This window comes from Sebastes fasciatus, chromosome 18, assembly GCF_043250625.1.
Source record: "Sebastes fasciatus isolate fSebFas1 chromosome 18, fSebFas1.pri, whole genome shotgun sequence".
NCBI classification, from domain to species: Eukaryota; Metazoa; Chordata; class Actinopteri; order Perciformes; family Sebastidae; genus Sebastes; species Sebastes fasciatus.
The window spans coordinates 18,057,311-18,083,201 of record NC_133812.1 but is presented as its reverse complement, the minus strand read 5'-3'; the positions used below and the strand labels follow the sequence as shown (position 1 = coordinate 18,083,201).

Here is a 25,891-nt window from a genome sequence, read left to right as displayed (position 1 = left end):
GATTACAAAATTCCATACATCTTGAAGACACTACAGGTGAAAAGGGTAAACAAATCAATCAATAGATATCCCCATGAAACTTCCCCAGTTGATTACTTTTTGTAATAAAAGTTTTCTGAAATTTGAGTGAGGCATTATCTAATGGTAACTTCTGGTGAATTTGGGAGAAATCTAAGGACGCAAATAAACAAAGTGTAGTAAAATAAACACCTAAAATCTCATCACTTTACAAACATATGGCAGCTTGTGCTGCATTAATCCAGTGATGTACTGTTAAATATTTAAATCTAATTCCTCAGATTTCCTCAGTAACTTTCTCACGTGTTCTGGATGCATTATTTAACAGGAATGTTGTCTTACTTAATCGACCAAAAATGTACCTTCCTTCAAGGAAGTATTGTGTGTTGCAGTGGGAATGCCCATGTCTGTCACCTGGGGAGGGGCAGCAGTCACACACATGCTGAACACAAGGCAGACAACTTCCTTCATCAGAATAAAAAGATGCGTTTCCTTGGGCGCCCTGGACCAACTAAATTAGTGTGAGACACTTTGAAGGGATTTACTTGCTTTCTGATTTTGTCAGAGCCAGTCACAAGAGGTAAGACTCTTTGAATTGATAGTTGAATGATATTTCATCCAATTTCTTGGGTAATGTGTGTAGCAGAGGCACCTGGAGACAAGTGGATAATTAGACTTAATTAGTGCAGAAAGATGGGGCTGATTCAATGGGCATCAAGAAGACAAATATAATTTGTTTTATCATACATTGAGACAGCTTTTAAAAAAGTTTCATGATTTTTTTTACTAATATGGTATGAGGAAATTGATTTTCTGTGTACATACTGAGATTGTATGAAAGAATCAATGGCAGAAAAGTAGGCAAGCACTACAATTTTGACAGTTTTGTGCAGTATGTTTGACAAAATAAATGTACTGAAGAACTACTTAAATATATATCGTGTAACACTATCTTCTGCCTTGACTCCATTTTTAAAGGTATTGTCTGTTTTTCCGATAAGATAGTGTCTTCCTTGTTCCTGGTTTAAAAGAAATGCTTTGAGCTGTGACTGCTGTCATTGTTGTTCACCGCAGAGAGAAAACCTACTGCAGATAAACTGACCAGTCATTGTTGCAGTAGTTATACAATAGTGACATGTTAGCTTTGAATTGGTGGGTAAATTAATTATGAACCTGTACAAGCTGTCATAACAGTACTCAATGTTTAATGTCATGTTTTTTTTTTTTTTTATGGGGAACACTATATTTCATCTCTATCGGCCCGTTTCCACAGCAGGAACTTTCTCCAGGAACTAAGAACTTTTTGAGGAACTCATTGCGTTTCGACTGCAGCGACCAGGGTCTAAATTAACTTCCGGGGACATTTTACGGGGCATTTTTACCGGAAAGTGACGGAACTTTCAGGGTGGAGTTTGCAGGGATGACGTCTCTGATTGGTGAAACGCACACACAGCGCCGCTGCTTCAACTGTACCGCTTCATTCTTTAAACAAGGAAATACTCTAGTATCGATTTCGGACAAGGGGAGATAATTTCTCTTTGTTTGATAACATTCAAATTAAAGTTAGGCTCTTCTGTCGGCTTCCCGACTCATTTTTAAAAAAAAGAGACAGATCGTGCGAGCAAGCTGAGAGGGCAAGCGGTACAAGAGAGAGAGACGGAGCGCAGCGGTGCTGTGAATGACAGAAGGAAAAGTTATTTTCTGATTGTTTCACAGTGGTTACGTGGTTATCTTCGCAGGTCTTTAGGCCGCGGTGGAAACGTAGACAACCATGGGTTGAAGGAACCATTTAGTTCCTTAAAAGTAGTTCCTAGGACTAAAAGTCTTTTAAAAGTCTAAACTTTTGGTGGAAACCTTTCTTTAAATGAGGATTATATTATAATGAGGGTGCCTGTAACCCAACATGTAGAACGCATGTGATACTAATTTTGCATTATCTGATCTATTGCACTAACTAACCATCTTGTTTTGGTCTCTCAGGCAGGATGCGGGACATGCTGGAGAGGCTGGAGAGGCTGCAGACCATCAGTGAAGAGCAGGAGGACTACGAGCCAGAGTTTTATGGACCTGAGTATGATGTAGACAAGGTGACTCTGTCTCAAGAGGCAGTGGTGTTTGAGAACTCCTCAACTATTGACAACATCCTGAGTGAGGCCCACTCCATACGCAAGGAGATCTCCCTGCTCCACTTAAAGGTGGAGCGTCTGAGCATAAACAATGAACGCTTTGGCACCTCTATGCGCCGTCTCACCCTGCTCAAAAAGGACTCCGACGCCATCGCCAGGGGGATCCAGCAACATGGGGGGGCTGTGCATGCCCGCCTCAAGGCCCTGGGTAAGGAGAGCAGCCAGCTAGAGGAGAAAGATGGTCCCCATTCTGCCGTCAGTCGCATCGCCCGAACTCAGTACGACACACTGACCCGTGGCTTCCACGAGGTCATGAGTGACTACAACAAGGCCGAGGAGATGCAGAGGACTGCGTGTCGGGGGAGGATCCAGAGGCAGGCCTCCATACTGGGCACTGAAATCAACGACAACCAGCTGGATGTGATGGTGGATAAAGGTGGCGAGGGATGGGCCGAGCTGTCCCAGAGCCTGCAGATCCCGGGTGCACGCTCGTGCCGCATGGCGCTGTGCGAGCTCAAAGGCAGACACAAGGAGCTGGTGGAGCTGGAGGTCAGGATGAAGGAGGTGCATGAACTGTTCCTGGACATGGCCGTGCTGGTGGAGGACCAGGGATACATGCTTAATAACATTGAGGCTAACGTGTGCGGCACTCAGGAATACATTGACAAAATCAACGTTCACATCAAGAGGGCCCTGCAGTACAAGAAGAAGAATCCTTTTCAGCAATGTTGTTCCTGTTGGAGACGATGACCAAACCTTTTAGGGCTCATTTTGACTTTATGAAATTTTATGGGTGATTGAAAAATTAAATAAATATTTGCCTGTGTAAAAGGTTATGGACATGCTGAAAAGAAATGTTATGCAATGTGTTTAATTCATAGTTAATGGAAGCTTTTACAAGCACCCTCATGTAAAAGAAACAGTTTTGCAGAACTGAAGAGTAGCACACTGTCTAGAATTGTTCAAGTTTGGAGTTACAAGCTGTCTAAAATAAGATCTACAGTAAAAATAACTTCTTGTTATTTGTATAAGATAATTAATCTAATTGTTGGTGGGTGTGCATGAGAGAGGTTTACATTTTAAAAGGATCAATTTAAGTTGAAACAGTTCACTGTTCACACAAAATAAATGCTGTTGTAATAAATTAAAATCAAGTTTGTGGTCCTTGGCAGAACATCAACGTAGTGAGTTGGGTTATGGGGATAAGAAGTACACATGGTCTTTAGATATGTGGAAGAAATGGAGTCATGAGAGTGATGGGTAGCATTGAGGACGGAAAGGAAATGTAGTTGCAAACAGACATTAAAGGGACTGTTTGTAGGAATCGGAAATTGGTTGTAACAGCGACACCTGTGGCCGTTAAGTCAACGGAAGTCAGCGTAACAAATAATGTGATGACTTTAGGGCTGAATCAGTCCAGTAGTGTATGTAGCCTATTTCTTAGTAAAAAATAACCAACCGATAAACATGAGCAACTGTAGCCAAATTTAATCTGCTGGGGGTAAAAATGAGCTACTTGCCTCCTCTTAACACTCTTTTCTCCTCCTCTTGGTGCACTGTCTGTACATTATTCCTTCATGACTCCACGTTTGTTGTCATAATTTGATTCAAAATAAATATGCAACATAGTACACATGGTAGGCCTATCAGCTGAAATAACAGGCCTTAAGCCTAGAGTTTGACACCTCAAGAAGTATAAGTCATTTGCACAAATAACATAGAGATTTTGTGTTTAGACGACATTAATATAGCTATATTTTTATGTGTTAACACAATACAAATTGACACGTTAATGTGCCTTTTCTGGTTGTGGCCAATGAGGGACCTTGAATCAAGGCACTCATACATATTCATGAGGAGGTTTGCATGGGAGCATGTTGTGCATGTATGCATTCCTGATGTTACAGGATAATCAATATAAAGCAGAACTCCATGTCATACAGCATTATACATGGTTGCTCATATTTGCTGGTCACTCATCTTTATTCATTGAAGACACAGATGTGAATGTGCATAGTGAGTGTCTAGTGGTAGCACTGGTAACATTACAAGCAGACAGACTTGGAAATGCATCAAGAATGTTGTAGTTCAGGTGGAGCTTATTGTTACAAACTAATTCACTGTTGGGTCGTAGGCTATACTTTATAACTATGACCTATTTTTGAGCTTATCTGTTTCATCGACAGTCTTAACATGCAAAGTAACTACAGCTGTCAGACAAATATAGTGGAGGAAAAAGTATGATATTTCCCTCTGAATTGCAGAGGCAGAGTCTGAGTATACTATACTTGAGTAAATGTACTTAGTTACTTTTTACCTCTGATTTTAAAGGTATTTATGCTACAACAATCTAGGAATTATGAGCTGAATCTGCTGCCTCCAACTGGCCAAAAAACATCAGTTATTGTTACATTGTGATAAACAAAAAGGAGAGATATCCATAGTGTAGATTAGTGGAGCAGAGTCTGCTTTGAAGCCTACAAAGACCGCTTTAGTGGGATCTGAAAGCTCACCAATGTAGACTTTGTATAGCGCAGATCTGGAATAATATATTATTAGAAAATCAATAACCATTTTTGCAACACAGTGTAGTGTAGTGTGCCTTTTACACTGACGATGCATACCTTATTCTCTCCATGCTGGAGTAGCACTTGGTTTGGGCCTCACTACCACCATGGCATCCACAGGTCCCGGCTTCACTCTGTTTATTAGATGCCATTAATAAACACACTTTATAGCGATCAAACATTGTGCCATACAAACCATTGTTGGATGTTTATGCTACTTTTGTTCTGTCTCAATGCATGAAAGGACAGGATGGACAACGGAAATGTCACACTGTGAGTAATAGGCTGTCTGATACAGCAAAGCTACCAAATGGTTGCATAAACCACTCCCATGATACACAAGAGAAGAAGCCCCTAACCAGTCCAACTGGATCTGGATCACATGAGGTCATTTGAAATACACACAAATTAAAAACTTGGAATGAACTTTTAAAAGAACTGTAGCGTTTCAAGTACATCTGCTACTGAGCAATAAAGTTGGAAAAGGTGAAGAAAAACACATTTTTGATGGCCACATAAACAGTTTTAAAGATAGCTCAATATGTGAAATGACACTGTTTTTTTTCTGCATTTGTACCCATCACATTTTGGGAGAAACAGAATTACATTAAAATGTGATTCAGATTTTTCAACCATGAAACTACCTAATTTGTTTCCCTTTGTTTACAGTTGTACAGACTGACTAGAAACCATCCTTCCAAACTTCCACACTTCTTTTGCCATCATGAATATCACTGCATTACATTTTTATTCTTCACGTATAATCATCGCCGATACTAGTTTACATAAAGTCTTTGCCTCAATGGTTGGCCAAATTGAAACATAGAAGGACTGAATTTTGAACGCCTAGCCCAGGGGTCATTAACCTGCAGCTCCGGAGCCACATGCGGCTCTTTAGCTCCTCTCCAGTGGCTCCCTGTGGATTTTTAAAAATGGAAATGATTAACTGTTTATTGTTTACATTTTCATTTTTATTTATCATTGTTGTAGGTCTATGGTACAACAGTACGACGGGGTATTAGGGCCACATTGAGGAAAAACTATAAATCTGAGATTTCGAGAATAAAGTCATAATATAACGAGAAAAAATCAAAAGTTCATAAGAAAAAATAATTGTAATATTATGAGAATAAGGTCATAAGTTTAAGAGGAAAAAGTTGTAGTATTATGAGGATAAAGTCAATATTATAAAGTAGTAATTTCACGAGTTATTTTCTTTTTTTCTCGTAAAGTTATGACTTTATTCTCGTAATATTAAAAAATAATTCTTGTGAAGTTATGACTTTATTCTCGTAATATTACGACTTTAATTCTCGTAAAGTTATGACTTTATTCTTATAATATTATGACTTTTTTTCTCGTAAAGTTATGACTTTATTCTCGTAATATTACGACTTTTTTCCCCTGAAAATTATGACTTTATTCTGTAAATCTCAGATGTTTTTTTCTTCAATGTGGCCCTAATACTCCGTAGTACATTTGCACTTAGTCCCTCACTGCATTAGACTTATATACTATATAATACTTAGACTATAAACTGTGTTACCTTCATCACAATGCTCAAATGTTTTGCAGACAGATTTGTTTTTTTTATTATTTTGACTGGAATGGCTCTTTAGATAGTAAAGTTTGCTGACCCCTGGCCTCTCAGCTGGTGCGGCTTCTCAACTTTATACACAGAGCGGTAGTAGGTGTTTCGGTTTATCAAGCGACCATGTAAACTGGCAACTTTCAGCAGAATGCGTCTGTGGTTGTCGTGGTTACGACAGCTGTTGGTTGAATCCAAGAAGAGAATACATAGCTGTCCTCATGAATGCCCCTTTTGTTTTTTGTTTTTTATTACATCAAAACCATAAGAACTGGTAAAAAAATGTGTCACATAGAAGAGTTCTTCTACTGTACGTGACAGGTGTTTACTCAAGCAGTTGTGGACAGCCCATGGAACGATAAAGTGAGCCCAACTAGCTATGGTTAGCTTATAGCCTTGTTGACATACCTTCATAATTGCAGAGAAGAAGACACATAACTACAACTTGAAACCTTTCTAACATTTGCTCTGTGGCGTTTTAGTGCACATTTTGGTTATAGCTACTGCTGTTCCCAGTTGAAAATGATGCTAAGCTCCCTATAGCTCCCATGCTGTAACGTTAGCTAGGCTATATGTTGACATCAGCAAGTTCACTCCAGTCTGCTACTCCACAAGTTAGCTGCTAGCACTGCGCTAGCAATACGTCCACCATGATGTTCTACTCATGAAGCGCCATTGTTGACATGGAACTATTGTAACAATGGTGTGCATTGCAAGGCTCGTAGTCATTTGAAGACGAAACACAAAACTCATACAACAAAAATCAGCCTTGAATGTGGTAACTTTTTATAGTGGGATTGTGGCGGAGAGCGGTGTATACACCAGGATGGCCGAGTGGTTAAGGCGTTGGACTTAAGATCCAATGGACATATGTCCGCGTGGGTTCGAACCCCACTCCTGGTATATCTTTTGGCGATGTCACTGTCAGCATTATGATGTACCGAGAATAAATACAAAAAGAGACGAGCCCTGAGTGTCGATTTAAAACAGTATATGCCAATTCATGATATCGAGTACAGCGAAGTAAGCAGTCGTTATGCTTAAAAACTGCAAAATCAGACTTGCATCCAAGGCACCACTGCTTTCATTTACTTTAAATATTTGTACATTTAAGTTGTGGATGCAATGTATGGTGCAATAATGCTGAACAATCTGAGCGACAGGCAGATATTATTTAGTGTAATACAAAGTTGACTGTTCAGATTTGTTTTTTTTTGCAGTGCAAGCACACCTCCTGCTGGCTCATACAAGATTCAAAATTCCTTTATTTGTCATTTTTATGCTCCACATCAAAACGAAATTGTGTTTCTTACATCCACCACTCAGAAATTCAGTGCAAAACAATTGGTGAAAACTATAAAGTAATTAGCCATCAATACAGAAGTATCCATACATTTGGCATATTTATGTGAATATGTCAATGTGATGATACCAAATTAATTTCAACTAGATTAATTGTGGAGAACATACATGTGGAAAACATTATAGATTCATGAATATCTGTTTGTTTATTAAAATCTTCCGAAATGTTGTCTATATCTTTTAGGAGTAGTTGCACCTTCTGGACAGAAGAGGGCACTCTAAGCCCTTTTTTTATAGCCTCTGGGCTGGAGTCCAAAATTAGACTTGCATCCAAGGCACCACTGCTTTCATTTGCTGTAAATACAATGTATTTGTACATTTAAGTTGTGGATGCAATGTATGGTGCAATAATGCTGAACAATCTGAATGGTAGGCAGATATTATTTAGTGTAATACAGAGTTGACTGTTCAGTTTTGCAGTACAAGCACACCTCCTGCTGGCTCACACAGAAGTATTCAAGATTCAAGATTCAAGCCCTTTATTGTCATTGTAAGTACAACGAAATTAGATTGTGACATTCCCATAGGTGCTAAAAAAGATAATACAATAAAAAAAGAGATAGTGCAATATAAATATAAAAAAATATATAAAAAATAATACAATATAAAATATAAAAATACAATATGTATATTGATGAGATGACAGTTTTGCCAGATTATTGCACAAAGTGTCCGTTACTTAATTATATAATTATTGCAAAACATCATATAATTATTGCACAGAGTGATCAGCATGTTATTGCACATATCCATAACAGTAGATTTACAGTATTTGCAAAAGTGACACAAAAGTTGCATTCATACATTTGGCATATTTGGTGAATATGTCAATGTGATGATACCAAATTAATTTCAACTAGGTTAATTGTGGAGAACATACATGTGGAAAACATAATAAATTCATGAATATCTGTTGTTTGTTTAGTAAAATCCTCCAGGTCTATCTTTTATGAGTAGTTGCACCTTTGGGACAGAAGAGGTCACTCTAAGCCCTTCTTTTATAGCCTCTGGGCTGGAGTCCAACTCTGGCTCATTGAAGGCCTACGCACACTATAACCCCTATAATTTCACAGCAAGGGCGATGCCTTGGACTCATGGATACCCCGTCATCTGCATTTGCCACAGGAAAAACTTCATAGAAAAATAGCTGTAACTCTTCTAAATTAGTATTCAGATGCTTGTTGCACTGTAGTCACATGCAACAAGTATAAATGGAAAATAAGCCTTTTGAAACTTCAAATTCAGTATTTGCACTGCAGTGTTCCCAAACACAATGAATGTAAATATGTATTACATGTATAGCCGTGCTGTGACAAATTGTAGTAGATATGTGCACAAGGCAGTCGCCTATTTACTTAATAATCTATGTCAACATGTCAGTGAGTGAATCATAGGTGAGCATTCCCAACCTGTCCCCTTTCTCCCTCTTATACTCACAACCAAAAAAAATATGCTGTCACTTGATAGGTGTTCGAGGCCTAAGAGAGCACTAATGTGTGAACTTGAGCTTCTTCTTTGAGCTGTGTGAGGAAGCATCCACAAAAGAGTCCTGACAACTGAGAAGAGGGAGGGGGTTTACAATGGACGATCAACATCTCTGCATCCCCAAAGCCTCACAGAGTCTTTCCAATGGGCCTTAATCTATTATTCAGTCTCCTCAGGTACTGGAAAAGTTGTTGCTTTTCAGGCCAACACATCACTCAGTATAATAAAATGAAACCTGAGACAAGAGGTGGTGAAAGGGTTTATGGTAATGATGATTGCTGTTGTTATTATTATTATCATTATTACTATTATTATTATCATTATGAGCATTTATATTGTTACCGTTATTTTTTATTATTTTAAAATGTTACTCTTTTTTTAAAAATTATGTTTAAGTTTTGTTTGCGTGTCATGTATGAAAGGTGCTATATAAATACATTTTATTATTGTTGAGTGAAATTTTTATGTTTTGAATATTTAAATCATTAAAATAATTTATAGGAAGACCTTTCTTTTCTCTTGAGAAAAGTGAATTAACTAGATTTGAGATGAAACTAGATTACATGCAGTTAAGTAGATGTACTCAAGAACTGTACTATACATTTTTGAGGTACTTATACTTGAGTATATCCATTTCCTGCCACCTTGCACCTCTAGTTCACCACATTTTATAGGGAAATATTGTTTATCTTTATCTGATTATACTAGTTACTTTGCAGAGTAGCCAATCATTTACATAAAAAAAACATATGATCAGTTATAGATTAATCTAGCCTACCCAACAGTGTATAAATAGTTCTAATTAACTCAAGCATGACCTGTTAATACTTCAGTTATAAAATATGATATAATGATGCAATGAGAATATTATTAAAATAACCAAGATGTTCCAGTGCAAGTGAAATGTTTGTGTCTGCAGGCATAAATACTTTTCAAACTGTATTAAGAAATCTCATGTACAAATTTATATGCCGGTTTAATCACTCTGAGAATGACATAATCTTGCGGTTGTCTAACATCAGATTTAGAACTACACACGGTACCAATCACAGCTGTGGACGCACTGGTATAGTTCTTTATATGTAAGGCATTGATGTATGTATATATTTATATCAATATTTATAATATATTTTAATCATGACTTTTTATAGTGCTTCCTGTATTGTAATATATTATATGTAATGTATTATTGTTGTTGTTTTTTTCTTTTTTCTTATCTGGACCTTGAGTCTGCAATAAAGTTTGAATTGAATTGAATGAAATACTGATACAGCACATTTTAATGCTTTAATTACATTTTACTGATACTTCTGCATAGTTTTCATCATTTATTTTTTTTCAATATTATATTTATTGTTTTTTTGTTCATTTTGATACAACAGAACAAACATTCACAAACGTCCCCAATAATAACATTCTCGGTACAAAGAAACTTAATAAACCTAATATTAATATAAAAATAAGCCAGTATAGATACAGGAAAACATATTATATACAAAAAAAAAGATATATAAGTAAAAAGAATATACACAAGTAAAAGAAATCAAATTTAAAACAATAAAATCTATTTATATATACATATATATATACTGTATACATATATACATACATACACATACACGCACATTCAGTATATACACATACAAAAACACATATACATATAATCAATTTAAAAAAAATCAGTGTACAATGCAGTCATCATCCTATTCTAAGTTTTCATCATTCTAGTGAATAAAATAACATTATACATATAGCCTATATTGCAATAAAACAAATATCTTGGATCAAATGGCTTTGTATAAATAATTGTGGTGCCTTTACATGGAAACATTTAGAAAGACCTTTGGCCCTAATCAACACATTCCAGTCATTATTATTATTCCACAGTTAAAGTTTCTTGTAAAGTTTTGTGCATCCCAGTGGGAATCACTGGTTTGGTTGATGTGACGTCACGTGACACGCACCGCGCCATGTTTCCATCTGCGCGTCAGGAAAACTTTTACAGCCAAGAGGGAAAAAACTCAAGACCACGTCACAAGTTACACAGAGTGAACACTGCGCGTCCGGTTGAAACCTTCAAAATAAATTTCATAGACGCAACAATTATGGAGTAGATCAGGGGTCTAGTAGCAACCTGCATCACTGGAGCCTCATGCGGCTCTTTAGCTCCTCTCCAGTGTCTCCCTGTGGATTTTTATAAAATGGAAATGAATAACTGTTTTTTTGTTCACATTTTACTCATAATTCACAATACTCATAATATTATGAGAATAAAGTCATAACTTTACGAGAAAAAAGTAGTAATATTATAAAGTAGTAATTTTACGTGTTATTTTCTTTTTTTCTCGTAAAGTTATGACTTTACGAGACTTCTCGTAATATTATGGCTTTATTCTCATAATATTACGATTTTATTTCACGTAAAGTTCTGACTTTATTCTCATAATATTACGACTTTATTTCTTGTAATGTTATGACTTTTTGCTTGTAATATTATGACTTTTTTCTCGTAAAGTTATGACTTTATTCTCGTAATATTATGACTTTTTATCTCCTAATGTTATGACTTTATTCTCATAATATTACGACTTTATTTCACGTAAAGTTCTAACTTTATTCTCATAATATTACGACTTTATTTCTTGTAATATTATGACTTTTTCTCGTAATATTACGACTTTGTTTCTCATAATATTATGACTTTATTCTGCAAATCTCAGATGTTTTTTCCCTCAATGTGGCCCTAATACTCCGTAATACATTTGCACTTTGGCCCTCACTGCATTAGACTTATATACTTAGACTATAAACTGTGTTACCTTCATCACAATGATCAAATGTTTTGCAGCTCCAGACAGATTATTATTTATTTGTTTTGCCTAAAATGTCTCTTTTGATAATAAAGGTTGCTGACCCCTGGAGTAGATTCATAAAATGATGATTAACGTGAGTGATTCTGATTAATAGGATAATACATTATTTAAAAAAAATGACAGTAAAAGGCAACAGGAGCGACTATAATTGCCTACAATATGACTTCCCAGCATAGACTGCAAATAACCCATTTTACTCTGAAGGATTAGTTCAAGCGTTTCCTCTATTTTAGAGCTCTCTTTGTCGAGCTTAGCATCTCTGTGAAGCAGCAGCAGAAGAGAGAAAGAGTGAAGTAAAGCAACAGGAACAAAGTTGTGTGGACCTGAGTACCACAGTACCGTGAAATGTAAAGAACCATCTCTCATCTCTCCGTTTTACCAAGAGACAGCCCGGCCTGCAGTGGTGCGTTTAAAGACTGTCCGGTAGTTAGTTGTAGCTTTGCTTTGAAGAAAAGGCGTCTCTTTTTTTGGGCACATTGTGGAGACTGGATGTTAAGAAGAGTGAAGCCTCATACCGAGGAGAAAATGCCTTAAATTAAATGCACTTTTTTAACTTTTCAACTTTCATTTTACTTCATCCAATACTACACGCTTTGGACTTGTTTTGAGGGTCTCCTGTCTCCTTGGTGACAGCAGAGGTGAGTGTGTGATAATGTCTCAGGACCTGTAACCTTAACCCTCATTGTAGCAACAAAACAACAGACTTTGGGTTGTGTAAGTTGAAATATGGTTAAACTATCTAAACTGTTTTTACTTAACCTGAAGTCTTGCACGTAAAAAGCTGTGTTAGTGTACAGTGTGCAGTTTCTAAATTGCTTGATGAAAAGTCAGTAAGCTCTAAATACCTAAGAGATAAAACATTAACTACGACAAGGTCACCATAGATTTACAGTTTAAAAGTGTGTTTTCAAGCAGTATCTATTGTATTTTTTTTGTCAGGAAGGTGGTAATCTTCCAAAGACAACACATGAGTACTTTAAATGTATTGATCTCAAACCAAAAGCATTGATTCACATAAACCAATCTAGAAAGTACTGAACTACACTACCTAAGAGATAAAACATTAGCTAACTACTACAAGGCCACCATAGATTTACAGTTTAAAAGTCCCTTTATGTGTTTTATAGCATTGTGTTTTTTGTTTGTTAGGAAGTTGGTAATCTTCCAAAGATTAACACAAAACACATGAGTACTTTAAATGTATTGATCTCAAACCAAAAGCATTGCTCTTGTTCACATAAACCAATCTACTGAACTACAACTTTTGCCTGTTGTAAATTTACAATTTTAAAAGATTTCAGATTAAACTTTTTGGATTTATTAGCTTCAGTTGTTTTGCCTCGGTTTGTTTGTTTATTTGTTTATTTGTTTTGCACAATTTAAGACTATAAAACATAACAAACAAATAAATAATAATATACAGTGCAGGAAGAGGCAAAAAACCCACTGGGCTTATCTGAAGCCTCCACCTATAGAGACAAGATTAATATAAAGAAATAATATGACTACTAAATTGTGATAACATTAGGACAATATATATATATAATAACAAATATAAAAATACAGTAAATATATAAAAAAAGACAAGTGTGTGTGTGTGTTGCGTGGAAGTGTATGGTTAGTGTTTGTGAGGAGGATATTGGTTTAAATATCAAAACAGATACATGGACATAAACATAAAAACAGATACATGGACAACAGGGGGAAAAGCAATTACAAAACAGCAATTAAATGACCCTTTAAGCGACTTTTGAAACATTTGACAGATGAACAGTTTATTGATAGATGTGAAAAGCTACTCCGTTATTTGGTTCCCCTAAATCTTGGTTGTCAAGACTACTCCTATCACAGTGAGAGAGGAACCGAAATTGTAAAGACACCACCACCAAAGATAGATTGGGACTGTCTTTTCCTTGAGTTTACAGTTGTTATTTTTGGGTCTTGCATCATCCCTCAAGAACACCAAGCACTACTCGATAAAACTGCTCATACACTCCTTTCATGGTAAAAAAGCAGGCTATTTTGGGAGTGGACATGGTGGAGATTTTAATGAAAGGATACCCTGAATTAAAACAAGCACAAGCATTAACCCTTCACTCAAAAAAGCTGTTCTTAAATGCTGCAACAAGATGCAGACAAATAACATGTGAACCTGCAGCAGCAGCTGACCTAATCACCAGGTCAAATGGGCATATGGAGATAATGACAGATGGTGTTTCATTTTTGGAGCTACTGAAAGTTGAGCACACATCACAGTGGCTGTTGTGAAACTGATAGAAAACACAGTGCCATTAGCAAATATTAGCACATGATAGCTCATTAATCTCCTAGAGGAAAAACTCACCACTTGCAAGAAATCATAGTCCAGCGTTAACTGCTCTGGACAACCTGGAATTGATCTAATGAAAAGCATCACTTGCATGCATGATGATAAATGTTACTAAACGCATGCAGCCATGCTCTCTGCCATCCTACATAATGCTGTCAGATCCCTCTGAAATCATCTGAAAGTAGTAGCTAGTAGCTAGTGACTAAATTCAGATTAACTCAGTATAGTTAGACTATGTATTTATTGAAATCTTACCGCTTATACAGTGGGAAAACTTCAGCATGAAGGTCAACAGAACTGAACATCAGAAGACAGCATTCGATTTGACTTTAGTAGTCTGTGGGGACCTACCAAAGCAAAATAAGCACACTAAAACAAATGTCTATGGTGGCAAAGACCAATTTCACCTCTACTTGATGCTTTGTGTGTTCAGACATTATTACAGCATCAATTACTAATAGGATTTGCTTTACACATAAATCAATGCCCAGATTGTTCATGGTGTGAAACCATTTATTTTCTTCCCTAGCATTGTTGAGGAGACATGGAGGTGAAGTCTCAAACAGCTGTTAGTGTTTTTTCAGTGACCTAAGGTGTTCCTCATGAAGAGCCACATCTTCCTGTGTGCTATGTGACCATGTTTGAATGTTTTGCATGTGCAGCTCCAACGCATGTGACATCTCCACTCTTCCAGGTCTCCTTTTGAGCTTATTTCCACTGCTTAAAGTCACATTAAAGCATAAAAGGAGCTTACGTTTGATTCTCTCTTACAGGTGCAGAAACAGGGCTGTTGCACTGTGTGTCAAGAGGCCTGGAACTGTATCAAACAATATCAGCTGATAAAGCATTGAATTTATTGGCTACCATGGCATCACACGGTGACACCGCAGAGGGCGGAGCCAACGAAGAGTTCAACGACATCATCAAGTGGAGATCTGGTATGTTTTTGAGATTATTTTGACGCTATGGTTTAATGTCTGGTGCTTCATATAGGACATATCACTTGCAGAGTGTGTAAGCATGCATGCATACTGAACCAATTATGTCTGATCATTGGTGGGTCTTTTAGCAAAATGACTCTTATAACTACATTGAGAGCACATGTTTTTTTGTACGTGCATAACAGCAGTCACTGAAAGGAAACACTGACAGAGCCAGAAATCCTGTTGTGCATGGTTAACCTCAGTTCCCATGGAGGCATGGAGGGAAAAGGGACAGAGGCAAAGCAACAAAGGCACAAAGAGAACAGGAGATGGTTGATTGTAACACGTCTGCTAGGAGAAAGAGAAAGTCACAGCCAGGCAGGTGACCAATGTCAGCGGAGAAAAAGGGAAGACAAGAATGCAGGGATGGGTTTAAAGAGCCGCACCCTGTGATCCCTTTCTCTGTGGATTATTACATGCCATAGGTTAATCTTTTGTAGACGCCACCCTCAGAGAGAGACACACAAACAAGTTGTTGCTCTGGCAGGAGGAGTGCTTTAATTGAGCAAACTGTACAGCACACTATGTAGCATATTGTACCTGATATTGTTTGTCCATCTTTGCTCAAAGATGGAATACTTCATGTGCTGAAGTGAAGTGATTGAGGGGGACATAGAAAGAAAGATATAAAACAGGACCTCCTGTTTGTCATCATTTTGCATTCATCTTCTTAACGTACAGGACTTTAATCTGATAATCACAAAGACTGAGCCTTGTATGTAAACTGAATTTAGAGCAGCAATCAACTTAAGGTAGACATAGTTATGTAACTCATGAGACTTCCATTGGTTTGATAATGTGCACTGGGAATCCTTCATGTAAATGCTTATATTGGCATTAAAAAGTGGTGGCATGCCATGTGCTTTAGTTGAAATCTGCCGGACATCCTTGTCCAGTCCCCCTGCCAACTCACCATACTTGCTGTCTTTTTCTGTCTCTCTCTCTCTCAACTGTAAACTGGGAAATAGAAGAAGTAATAATAAGAAAAGTGGGTAGATTTATCCATCCTGTCCAGTCCATGTGCCAGCTTTCCACACCCGTCCAGCCTCAGAAGGCTGGCAGATTCCGTGCCAGGAGTTTGTAATTTACAACGCTTGTGTCCCGACCACAATGCTTTTTCTTACAAAGATTCAGGTTTCCCTAGCAACCCCAAAAGAAATGTTTTCTTTTATGGCAAGGAGGGGAAAATTCAGCAAGTAGCTTAGCTGCATACTAAAACGACCCACATAAAATTGCAGGGCACACTTGTGTCGAGGCCTCTTTTACAATCGTTTCCTACCCGCAACTTTTGGACGGATTTTTGTGGTGAGCGTGTAGTCGGTGGCCTTACAGAAATATGTCTGAAATTAGGTGTTCTATTTTATACAGTGAGTGTGTGAACTCTGCAAAAACCAGGTCAAAACAGGAGAAACAGCTGCACACTTGAAGATTCTGAAAATGTTATTTTTCAGTGGAATATGCTTTGCTCAACCCACCCTTAACTATAAAGGCTGATTGTTAAAATTGGGTCCGGTGATAGCCTAACAAACCTTGGATTGTCTGCTGTGATGTCAGCAACTGAGACAGGGAGATAGATGGTGAGAAAGAGAGACATTTGTAGCCTACATGGCGGCTTTAAGAGGTGATTGACAAGCAGGTGAATATGTGTGTGTGTGTGTCTGGTGGGCAGGTGGAAGGATGTTTTCACAGCTGAGATGAGCCTTGGGAGAGAAGCATTAGTGCACTTGTTCATCTGATCTCCGTACCGGCTGCCATGGGGACATGTTTGAATGGTTGAAGAATTCACAACAGTGGAGCGTATACTCAAACAGCACGCACGCACACACCTGTTTCTTTTTGTCATCATTACTGATCGTCAGAAAGTTAACACTGGTCATCCTGATCTTGTTGAGAGAGTAAACACATTCTGTTATTTTGAACCTTCATTTCAGTTATTTCAGCTGCTGTGTGTTCCATATGTAAACTAGTACTACAGTGAGATCAGCGCTACATTTTGTGCTGAGGCAGGGGCGTGTGGGTTGTCGCTCTGCCTCCTATGATGGAGGTCAACAAGCTAGACAGTCTGTCCCTTTCACAGACATATGCACACTCATGCCTCTTGAGGGGCGTGGGGGTGTGGCTCATGTTTTCCAGCCTGTCAAATTGTTATGCAAGCTCGCCCATGGACGAGGGAGAGACAGAACAATGTGCAGGGTAGAACCGTGTGGCGCTGGAGAAAGAAGTGCATCCGGGAAAAATGACACTACTTTGATAGGAACTTTATATCAATACTGTTTTTCCTTGCTACAATATCAGATTGGTGGGATGTAGCATTTCAGCATTTTTCAGCAAATGCCACTGAAAAGACCTTAAAGTCACTGAAAAGCTTTACAAGATTGACTAGTGTTGAAACAATTATTTGATGGACAGAAAATTATTCAACAACAAATTTGATAATAAGTAATATTGAGTCATTTTATTAATTAAAAAAATAAGTGGTTCCTGATAAGTGGTTCCTGTCTCTCAATAAATAGATTAAATCTTAAACAATTAATCGAAAGAGATCAGACAGTCTGTAATGAAAAGAATCATTACATCACACGTGCAAATCTACTGTTACGGATATGTGCAATAACATATGCTGATCACTGTGCAATAATTATCTGATGCTGTGCAATAATTATATAATTATCTGACGGACACTTTGTGCAATAATCTGGCAAAACTGTAATCTGGCAAAACTGTCATCTCATCAATATACATTGTATTTTTATATTTTATATTGTATTATCTTTTATATTTTTCATATTTATATTGCACTATCTCTTTTTTTATTGTATTATCTTTTCATTAGCACCTATGGGATTGTCAAAATCGAATTTCGTTGTACTACACAATGACAATAAAGGCCTTGAATCTGGAATCTTGAATTACCTGTATCCTAAATTGACCTAATAGGCTGAACTCTGTTGAGAACCAGATGTGTGTAGTTTGCCTCATAGCACACTAGTTCAAAAAGGGCTGAACCAGATGTTAAGGAGTGGTTACAAACATTTTCTTTTTGACAAGGTCCTGGTTGGATTACCCTATAACACCCTGAAGCTCTATCTACCTATCCTGTCTGTGCACTTTCCCCTCCCCCTACCCATTCCAGAGTGCAGACAAATGTGAAAGGTCATATATCATCCACAGGGTTCAGGGCTGTTGTTTAACCACCATTACACAGTAATGGACACTCAGCTGACCTTATTTCCTCTCTGTTTGTTTGTCACTTGAGAGTTCTGCCGTGGAAGAGCCTTCTCAAAACCACATTTATACAGCTCTGGTTACCTGACCTGATCTTCTCCTCTCTGATATTACTTTTATCTAATAAGAGAACAGGAATGTGTCACCAAACGGAGGGTGTGGTACAGTTAGACGATTTATCTTGTCACCATATTAGCTCAGATACACGTCATGGATCCTAGCCTTGGCTGCATGCAGCAGGGTGGGCCGAGTACTTTTAAAAGTTTCAGCTGTTGTGTGAGTGCATGTTTGGAAAGAGATTGGATTGCTCATTCAGAAATAATTGGATCAAACATTGAATTTATATGGAGTGATATTCGCCACCTAGCCATGGCAGTAAAAACGTTTTTGTGAGTGCAGTGGTATGCACGCAGTGGTATGCAAATACATAATGATGGGTGTGCATCTGCATGTGTGGGTAGCATGGAACACAAATCAAAACAAAGAAGCTTTCACTGTGGCCGCCCCCCTCCTTCTGGGATGTCATGACCCGAAATTGGGTCACTTTCTTGTACGGGTCTATGGTCAGTGAGAGTTCTCATGAGCGTTTTTCGACTTTGAGGAAGCAAAGTGTCCACAGGGAATGCAGCTGGATGTGTCTTCACAGCAATATATATAGACACAAGTGTGTGTTTGTGTTTGACTCTTTTGCTTGTAGCTGGATCTGGCTGCCTGGGAAGTGGGAGGAAACAAGCTCCGCAAAATCCTAGCTTGAAATTTGGGAATTGAAGCACTGGCCAAAACATCTCCCCTGGGTGTGGTTGTCTGTGGGACTCTGCCTCTTTGCTCCATGTGCATGTGTGTGTGTGTGTGTGTGTGTGTGCGCCCAGCAGCATTCAGACACCCCGCCCAGCCCAGATGACATTTAGACTCTTCTAGAGAAGGCTGGAAATGGCAAGAAAATTATCAGTGTTGAATGTTCCTGTGGTTGTTAAACACAGACAAACCGGTCTCCGGTTGCTGTGAATCTCCCTTTTCCAAAGCAAGACCTTCCAGCTTAAATCCCCCTTTCAGCCCTTTTTTTCCTAGCTCATTAGGGCTACAAAGCCATGTTGCCCAATCTACCTTCTGACCCCTCGCATGACAGGATTTACTAAAACAAAAAAACAGACTGAGGCCCAGAGAGAGTTTAGATTAACTCTTTAAAGCTACAGTGGTATTTCACCTTCTACTTAAATGCCTTTTTTCTTATAGTGCTGAATGTTTTTTTCATCATGTGGTTAACAGGTTTGTGTTACATGTTCTAGTGTTTTTGGGGCTAAACTAGGTGCATAGTGCAAACATTTTAAAGCTTTTTTACACCGTGTAAGGTGCTGATACCAGAAACGTTTTTTCATGTTGCGTAAAGTGATCGGCAGAGATAGACAGGACAGACTGGGAGAGACACAGGAGAAGGTCAGACAAGGACATTGTGGCTACATGTAATGCAATTGCACCTCTACAAAGAGAGTTTTGAGGATTTAGACATGGGAATCTACTTTTTCCAAGGGTGGAGGCCTGTGGCATTGTGGGAGATTTACATTTTCCGTCTCTTTCTCTTGGATGTTGGTCGGACCACTGACTCATCTGCTCTGTATGTAAGAAGCAGATCCTCCACTTCTTCTAGAACAGTATTTTAGATGAAAAACCCACCCTAAAAACACATTTAAAAGCAGCCATTTTCAACATATCCTGCATTTTGTGGTCCTGTTAACTGCTGAGTGTTGACATAATAATCATAAGACATTTATCATTAAAGGGGAAATCCCTTGTATAACAAGTGGAAATACCAAATGCTCCTCCAGCAGTAGCCCCAAAAGGCTATAATGGTTTGTTACGACAACATATGTAGAAGTTTTAGTAAGGGGTGTGACTGGTGGGGATCAGAAACAGAAATCAAAGTTGACAATTAGGACGGGAGGCTGAGAACTAAAAAGTGAATTACATTGTTTTATAACATATTTCTGCAGGACATTGAACATCAGAGAGTGACAGTACAGTGGGAGTTTCTGTGAGTGGAGAATGGGTGTTAGTGAAGGCTGTTGGTACAACTAGAAGGCATGGGCATGTGACTATCCATTGTAGCATGACCTAATTATTTTTTATAAGGCTGTATGACACAAAGATTAGTTATTCGATTCATCTATCAACATAAATAGTGTGTCTTACTAATTGCTCAAGTTCAAATATCAAGTAAACAACCAAATAAATGTCATTTAAAGTCAAGCAATGTTTGTGGTGAGACATGAAAATCATTTTTTCCAACCGTTAGTCAGACGTGGGATTTTGATATGAAGTACTACCATGAGCAAATTTAGTGTGTGTGTGTGTGAGAGAGACACACAGGGAGATGGCTATGCCAGTGCAATGTGCATATGCACTCGCACGGATTCATTCAAGCAGCTTGATGACGGACGCTCTCGGGGCGGTGTGCGTGGACGGAATGACAGAGGGGGGACGCCTGTCTCTGGGTTCATGGCTGATGCAGCCCAGTGGAAAGTCCCTTTTTTGGTCTCTGATTCCTTCAGTCACTGCCAAGGCCAGCCTCACCCAACCCTAGTCATTCCTCGGAGTTGTGACCAGACCAGCTGATGCAACTCTCTGCGGAGGGAAGTGGATTTAATTCAACTCTGGAAGTCGGTCACGGGTGGACCGGGGCTGGTATTCCTCCTCTACTTCCTTTTTGTGAAGGAAAGGAAAAGAGAAAACAAAACACAGGAAAATCAACTTTCTCTCTCTGTCCCCCCCATCCTCTTCTCCTTCCCCTCCACTCTCATTCCCATCTCTCTCTATTTCAACCTCTCTGTGGGAATAGAGTTGTTTGTTCAGTTGCCCCTCATTGACTAAATATGTCAATGAGCAAATGGACTCAGGCCTTTGCCCTGTTCCCTGTTCCACTACACTGGCTCACAGACCTGCATTAAAATGTCAGGAGCCATGTCACAGTTTTTACTGTGCGTCCTGCATTTATTCTGAGTCATTTCTCTGATTGTCAGAGGTTTCACTTTCATATAAACAAATAGCAAAAGAACTGCCTGCCGCAGCCCATGAGCGACAGCCGTGTGTTGTAGGGTTTCGGTCACTCTGGATCATGTTTATCTGCTGTCGCTCTCTGCGACGTGGGAGAATGAGAGCTGTTGTCCCCGTCAGTGCTTTGTTTTTTCAAGGGGAGAATCAGCTGTCAGTTACAGCAATACATATTGCACGCAAACCTCTACGTCACCTGTCACTTACCTTTTAATCGACACGCTGAAGCAGTGCCTGGCTGCTCTTGTCACTCACGTTTCTCACCCCTCCTGTTGGGTGTGATGTCACATCTGACAGCCCGGCCCAGCACCCCAAATAAACAAAACCAGCATACTCGATAAATGCTCTCACACCACTACTTCCTCTTTCTCTTTTGTCTCTGTCTCTCTCACTCTCCCGCCCACCACCACCTTCTTGCCTTCCTGTTCCGGATTTGTTTTTCTTTCTTTTTCACTCTTTTTCTCCTTTTTTTTTGTAAAAAAGACTTGCTTTCCGTCATGAATTTGAGTAAGTGGATGTCGTGGAGGAAGCGTAACTTTTTCAGGAGGAAAGAAAAGCCTGAAAGCAGTAGTCTTGATCTAGGTAAGTGGATGATGAGAACATCTGTTGTACTGTCATCTGTGGAGGAGTTTAACAATGAATTCAAAGATTCATTACAGGAAGCTAAGCTGTTTATCCACTTAACTTACAAAGTGATCAGCCACTTTATCTTTTTTAGTGGTTGAAATGTCTGTTAAACCACACTGAATGTCCCAGTGATGCTCTGGTTGACTACGGTAACTCGAAAAACCTGCGTGAACATACCAGCAGTTGATTGTCACAGCACTTAAAACCACATTTTACTTTTGTTTTGTCCTTGTTGCTTTATGCAAAAACGAGTTATGTTGTGTGTGTGTGTGTGGTCACCTCTCAATCCTCATATATTTGTAGTTTCTAATGATGTGCTGGCCTGTATCTTTAGCATCTCTGTGTGGATCACAGCCTTTGCTGCATCCAGCTTGTCAACCACTGGCATCGCGTTGTGTCTTTGAACTGAAATGTAAAGACAGAAAGAAGGCCTACAGGACTAAAAGACCTTTTTAAGATGCAAAAAGGTGTTTGAAAGTGAAATAAATGTTTCAATCTGGTTCTATTTCACATTTTCTCACATTGCATCACGTTTGCATTTGATATAGATTGACCCTTTTTTTGCATCTGAAGACGCTTTTCTATTTTTATTTTGTCAAAGTGAAAGCGAAAGCCTTTCACTATATCATTGAACTGCTCACTTGGGCTACACACACCCAACACCACTTCTTGGTGAACCTCTCCACATTGTTGAGTTCTTCTCTCTTACTTTGACTGACTTATAAAGTCACTGCAGTTATTTTATGACCTCATATTTTAGATTGCTCACATTCAGGCTCCTGTGTGTTATGTTGCTTTACGACAGCTACATTGTGTGCAAGGGAAAAATCTCCATGTAAGGAATCAGCGTGATATAATATACTGTATAGGGAGGATTGGATCTGATGACGAGGGGCGTGTGTTGTTGAGTTGTGTAAATATCCAGCAAATGCAGATCAGAAAGTTAAGCTGCCCCACCACATCGCCTCCACAAACCATCCCGTGTTGTGTCTGTGTTTGTGCGGTGATCTCTGTGTGATATCTTTTTTGTCTCTTTTTCCCATCTTGTCACGGCGCATGCACTCTGCCCTTTTGCATGCTGGGATTGTGCCGAACAGTGTTTCTGTGTTTACCTGTGTTCATCCCCTATCCCACAATGCATTATGACTCCCCACGCTAGACTTGCCCTGTCCTGTTCTGCTCTGCCCCCAATCTGTTTTCCTTTCATTGGAAGTGTCCCTCTTTCCCTCCCCTCTCTCTCCTGCTGCAGCATTCTTCTGATCTCTTCCTCCCTCTCTGGTCAAGGAGTGACAGAAGCAGAGGAGAGAGTAGGAGGAGAAGGAGGCAGGAATGCCAAACTCTTGTTTTGTGCTGCTGATACACTTGGACTATCTCTTCCTACCTTTTTTTTTTTTCGCTCTTGCTGCTTCTTCGGTTCAGTATTGTGGCGGCTTACGGTAAAAGATGGCAGAGCACGGGCTCAAACTCAGAGGTAGGAACTTTTGACAGGTGACACATGGCTTGGTAGCGGCTAGGTGTGCTACAGGTGGTAGACTCCGACTGTAGACGTGGTGACAAATGCTGTATAGATTTAGTTTCATGCAAGTTAGTTAGTTTCACTTTCATGCAATCTGATCAAGGTGTATGCAAGATTTGAACCAGTAGGATAGTTGGATATTCATGCTACGAAAGAAAGATATTAGTTTTTGAAGTGGATTGCCTATTTCATATGTACTATTACATGTACTTTCTCCTGCTCTTCAGTAAACACACTAAATATGCGACAGGATTTACCACAGTTTAGGACATCTTCCTCTCTCTCTGCTTAATTCTCATTTATTACACAAGCTGCTTGTTATATCTCCGACTTGGCTTACCGCTCACAGTTCGTCAACCTGCTCTGATTTCACTAAATTACGGTACCCCTCACCTCACCCGTCTTGTTCACCCCTAATTACACCAGTTCATGCACCCACACACACCACAGAGGTGTTTTTCAGGCTGCTAAGTGGGGATATGGGCTAATCTTTCTGGACGTACGAAGTGCTTTCCTTACAAATTCCCAGATCTTTGCGAGGGAAGAGTGTCAACAAGGCTGCGCCGGCTGGGACAAGCTTAGACAAGTGACCACTGGAGGGAGGAGAGAGGAATGCATAGGGAAATGATAGGAATTCTAAGCATTCCTCTCAACCTACATAGTCAAAATAAAACACATCTCTGCCATCGAACTGATTGTGTTTTATGTAAATTTTTTTGTGTGAACATATATGAGGAGAGGAGGAAATTTGTCAGAGGGCTTTTTAGTTCAGTGATGGACAATGGTTGACTTGAAGGCCTAAAAGTGTGATTGTTGTAGGACTGTGTTTGCGTCCTGTGTAAGGATTAGTGCCCTCCAATAAGCTGATGGTGGTGCTGTATTGAAAGACAAGACGACCAACAGCTGAGCCTCCTTCAAGACTCCCATCAAGGTGAAGTTCACCCTGGGAAACTTTTTTTTACGAGTGCAGCCTCTGCTTGAGAGTCATTTTATAGCCAAGACGTAAGCCTTCCTTAATTTTTCATCTCCAATGACCCCAAGTAAAGCATGCACAAAAAAGTTATTTTTGGTACAGTGACTTTAAACACTGTGACGGCTTCAAACACAGCTTGTTTTCTGCCAATTAAACATACTTTATCTGATATTGGGGCTAAATGTATGGCTTCTCATTCATTCAGTGGCCACACATGCTTTTTAAAGCTTTACCGAAACAATGAAAATTTAGTAGTTTTAGCTGTTAAGTATAACTTAGCTGAAGATAATTGCTGCTCACCAGTGCGGCTAAACTTTGTAAATATCTCTATTTGTCTAAGCCGAGTTCTCGTGTTTACTGTGTGATGCTGCCGTGGAAACCCGCCGATGGTTTGTTTGATTTTCACCTCAGTGCCTCCCACCGTTTCCCCCCTTCTCCCTGCTGTGTGGTCACAGGCTCTCTCCACCTGTGAGAGGGGGGATACACTAATAGACTGTGTGTCTTTATGTGTCTGCTCTGTGTTCCCAGCTGGCTGCTTTGAGGAACATGTGTCAAGTTTTTCTTGCCCCGTTTATGTCATATTTTGAGGTTTTGCTTGCCGTTCATTTTTCCTCAAACTTCTCAGTCAAGTCTTATGTAATGTTGGTCAACACTGGGTCAAGGAAATGGGAGCAGCCAGGCAATTTGATAGATTACGGTCATATCTCAGGAAAAATAGACTTGTATCCGAATGCTTTTTTGCAGAATTTATTGCCTTGGCTGTTTTTGCATTCATTCATCTTTTTGACCGAAGCACTTGTGTTAACAGGAAGCTCCTCAAACAGGCTGTCAACATGAGTAAGAGCGTTTTGCTGGAAAGGGAACCTCTGCACACAACTTGAAACTGTAGTCTGTTGTGATGTGAGCGAGTGTCTGGGTACATATATGTGCTCATTGAACTGTGAGAGGACACCAGTGGGATTACGCTTCCTGATGTAATCACTACTTCCTGTTTGGCTGTTGAGGAAGAGAAACATTTGTTTCTTGGTCGCAGCACACTCACTGTACACGACTCTCTGCTTACACTAATGTGTCTGAGTGAGGGTGTGCGGCTCAGTCATGTGAAATACGATGACTGATTACTTGACAGGAGTTGACCGTTTGTTCTGCAAACAAATGTGCCTGTACCTCTCTT

General features: G+C 39.2%; 2 protein-coding genes and 1 non-coding gene across 7 annotated transcripts in view; all 3 read left to right on the top strand.

The window, feature by feature from the left end:
* Window positions 1-385: 385 nt before the first annotated feature.
* Window positions 386-3,294, top strand: LOC141756377 (syntaxin-11-like). The gene is made up of 2 exons (XM_074616045.1): window positions 386-598; window positions 1,999-3,294. Exon 2 carries the CDS (start codon window positions 2,004-2,006, stop codon window positions 2,892-2,894), a length of 891 nt encoding a protein of 296 aa, XP_074472146.1. The 5' UTR covers window positions 386-598; window positions 1,999-2,003; the 3' UTR covers window positions 2,895-3,294.
* Window positions 3,295-7,119: 3,825 nt separating this feature from the next.
* Window positions 7,120-7,202, top strand: trnal-uaa (transfer RNA leucine (anticodon UAA)). Its single transcript has one exon. It is a non-coding gene; the product is annotated as a tRNA-Leu (tRNA).
* A 14,807-nt stretch (window positions 7,203-22,009) lies between these two features.
* Window positions 22,010-25,891, top strand: part of utrn (utrophin) — a 192,038-nt gene continuing 188,156 nt past the window's right edge. For 3 of the 5 annotated variants that reach the window (XM_074616000.1, XM_074615999.1, XM_074616001.1), the window contains exon 1: window positions 22,011-22,183. In XM_074616000.1, the coding sequence (XP_074472101.1) occupies window positions 22,099-22,183 (85 nt within the window). In that variant the 5' untranslated portion in view covers window positions 22,011-22,098. Of the gene's footprint in view, window positions 22,184-25,891 lie in introns of all 5 variants that reach the window. The other 2 variants (XM_074615998.1, XM_074616002.1) reach the window with 1 other exon arrangement.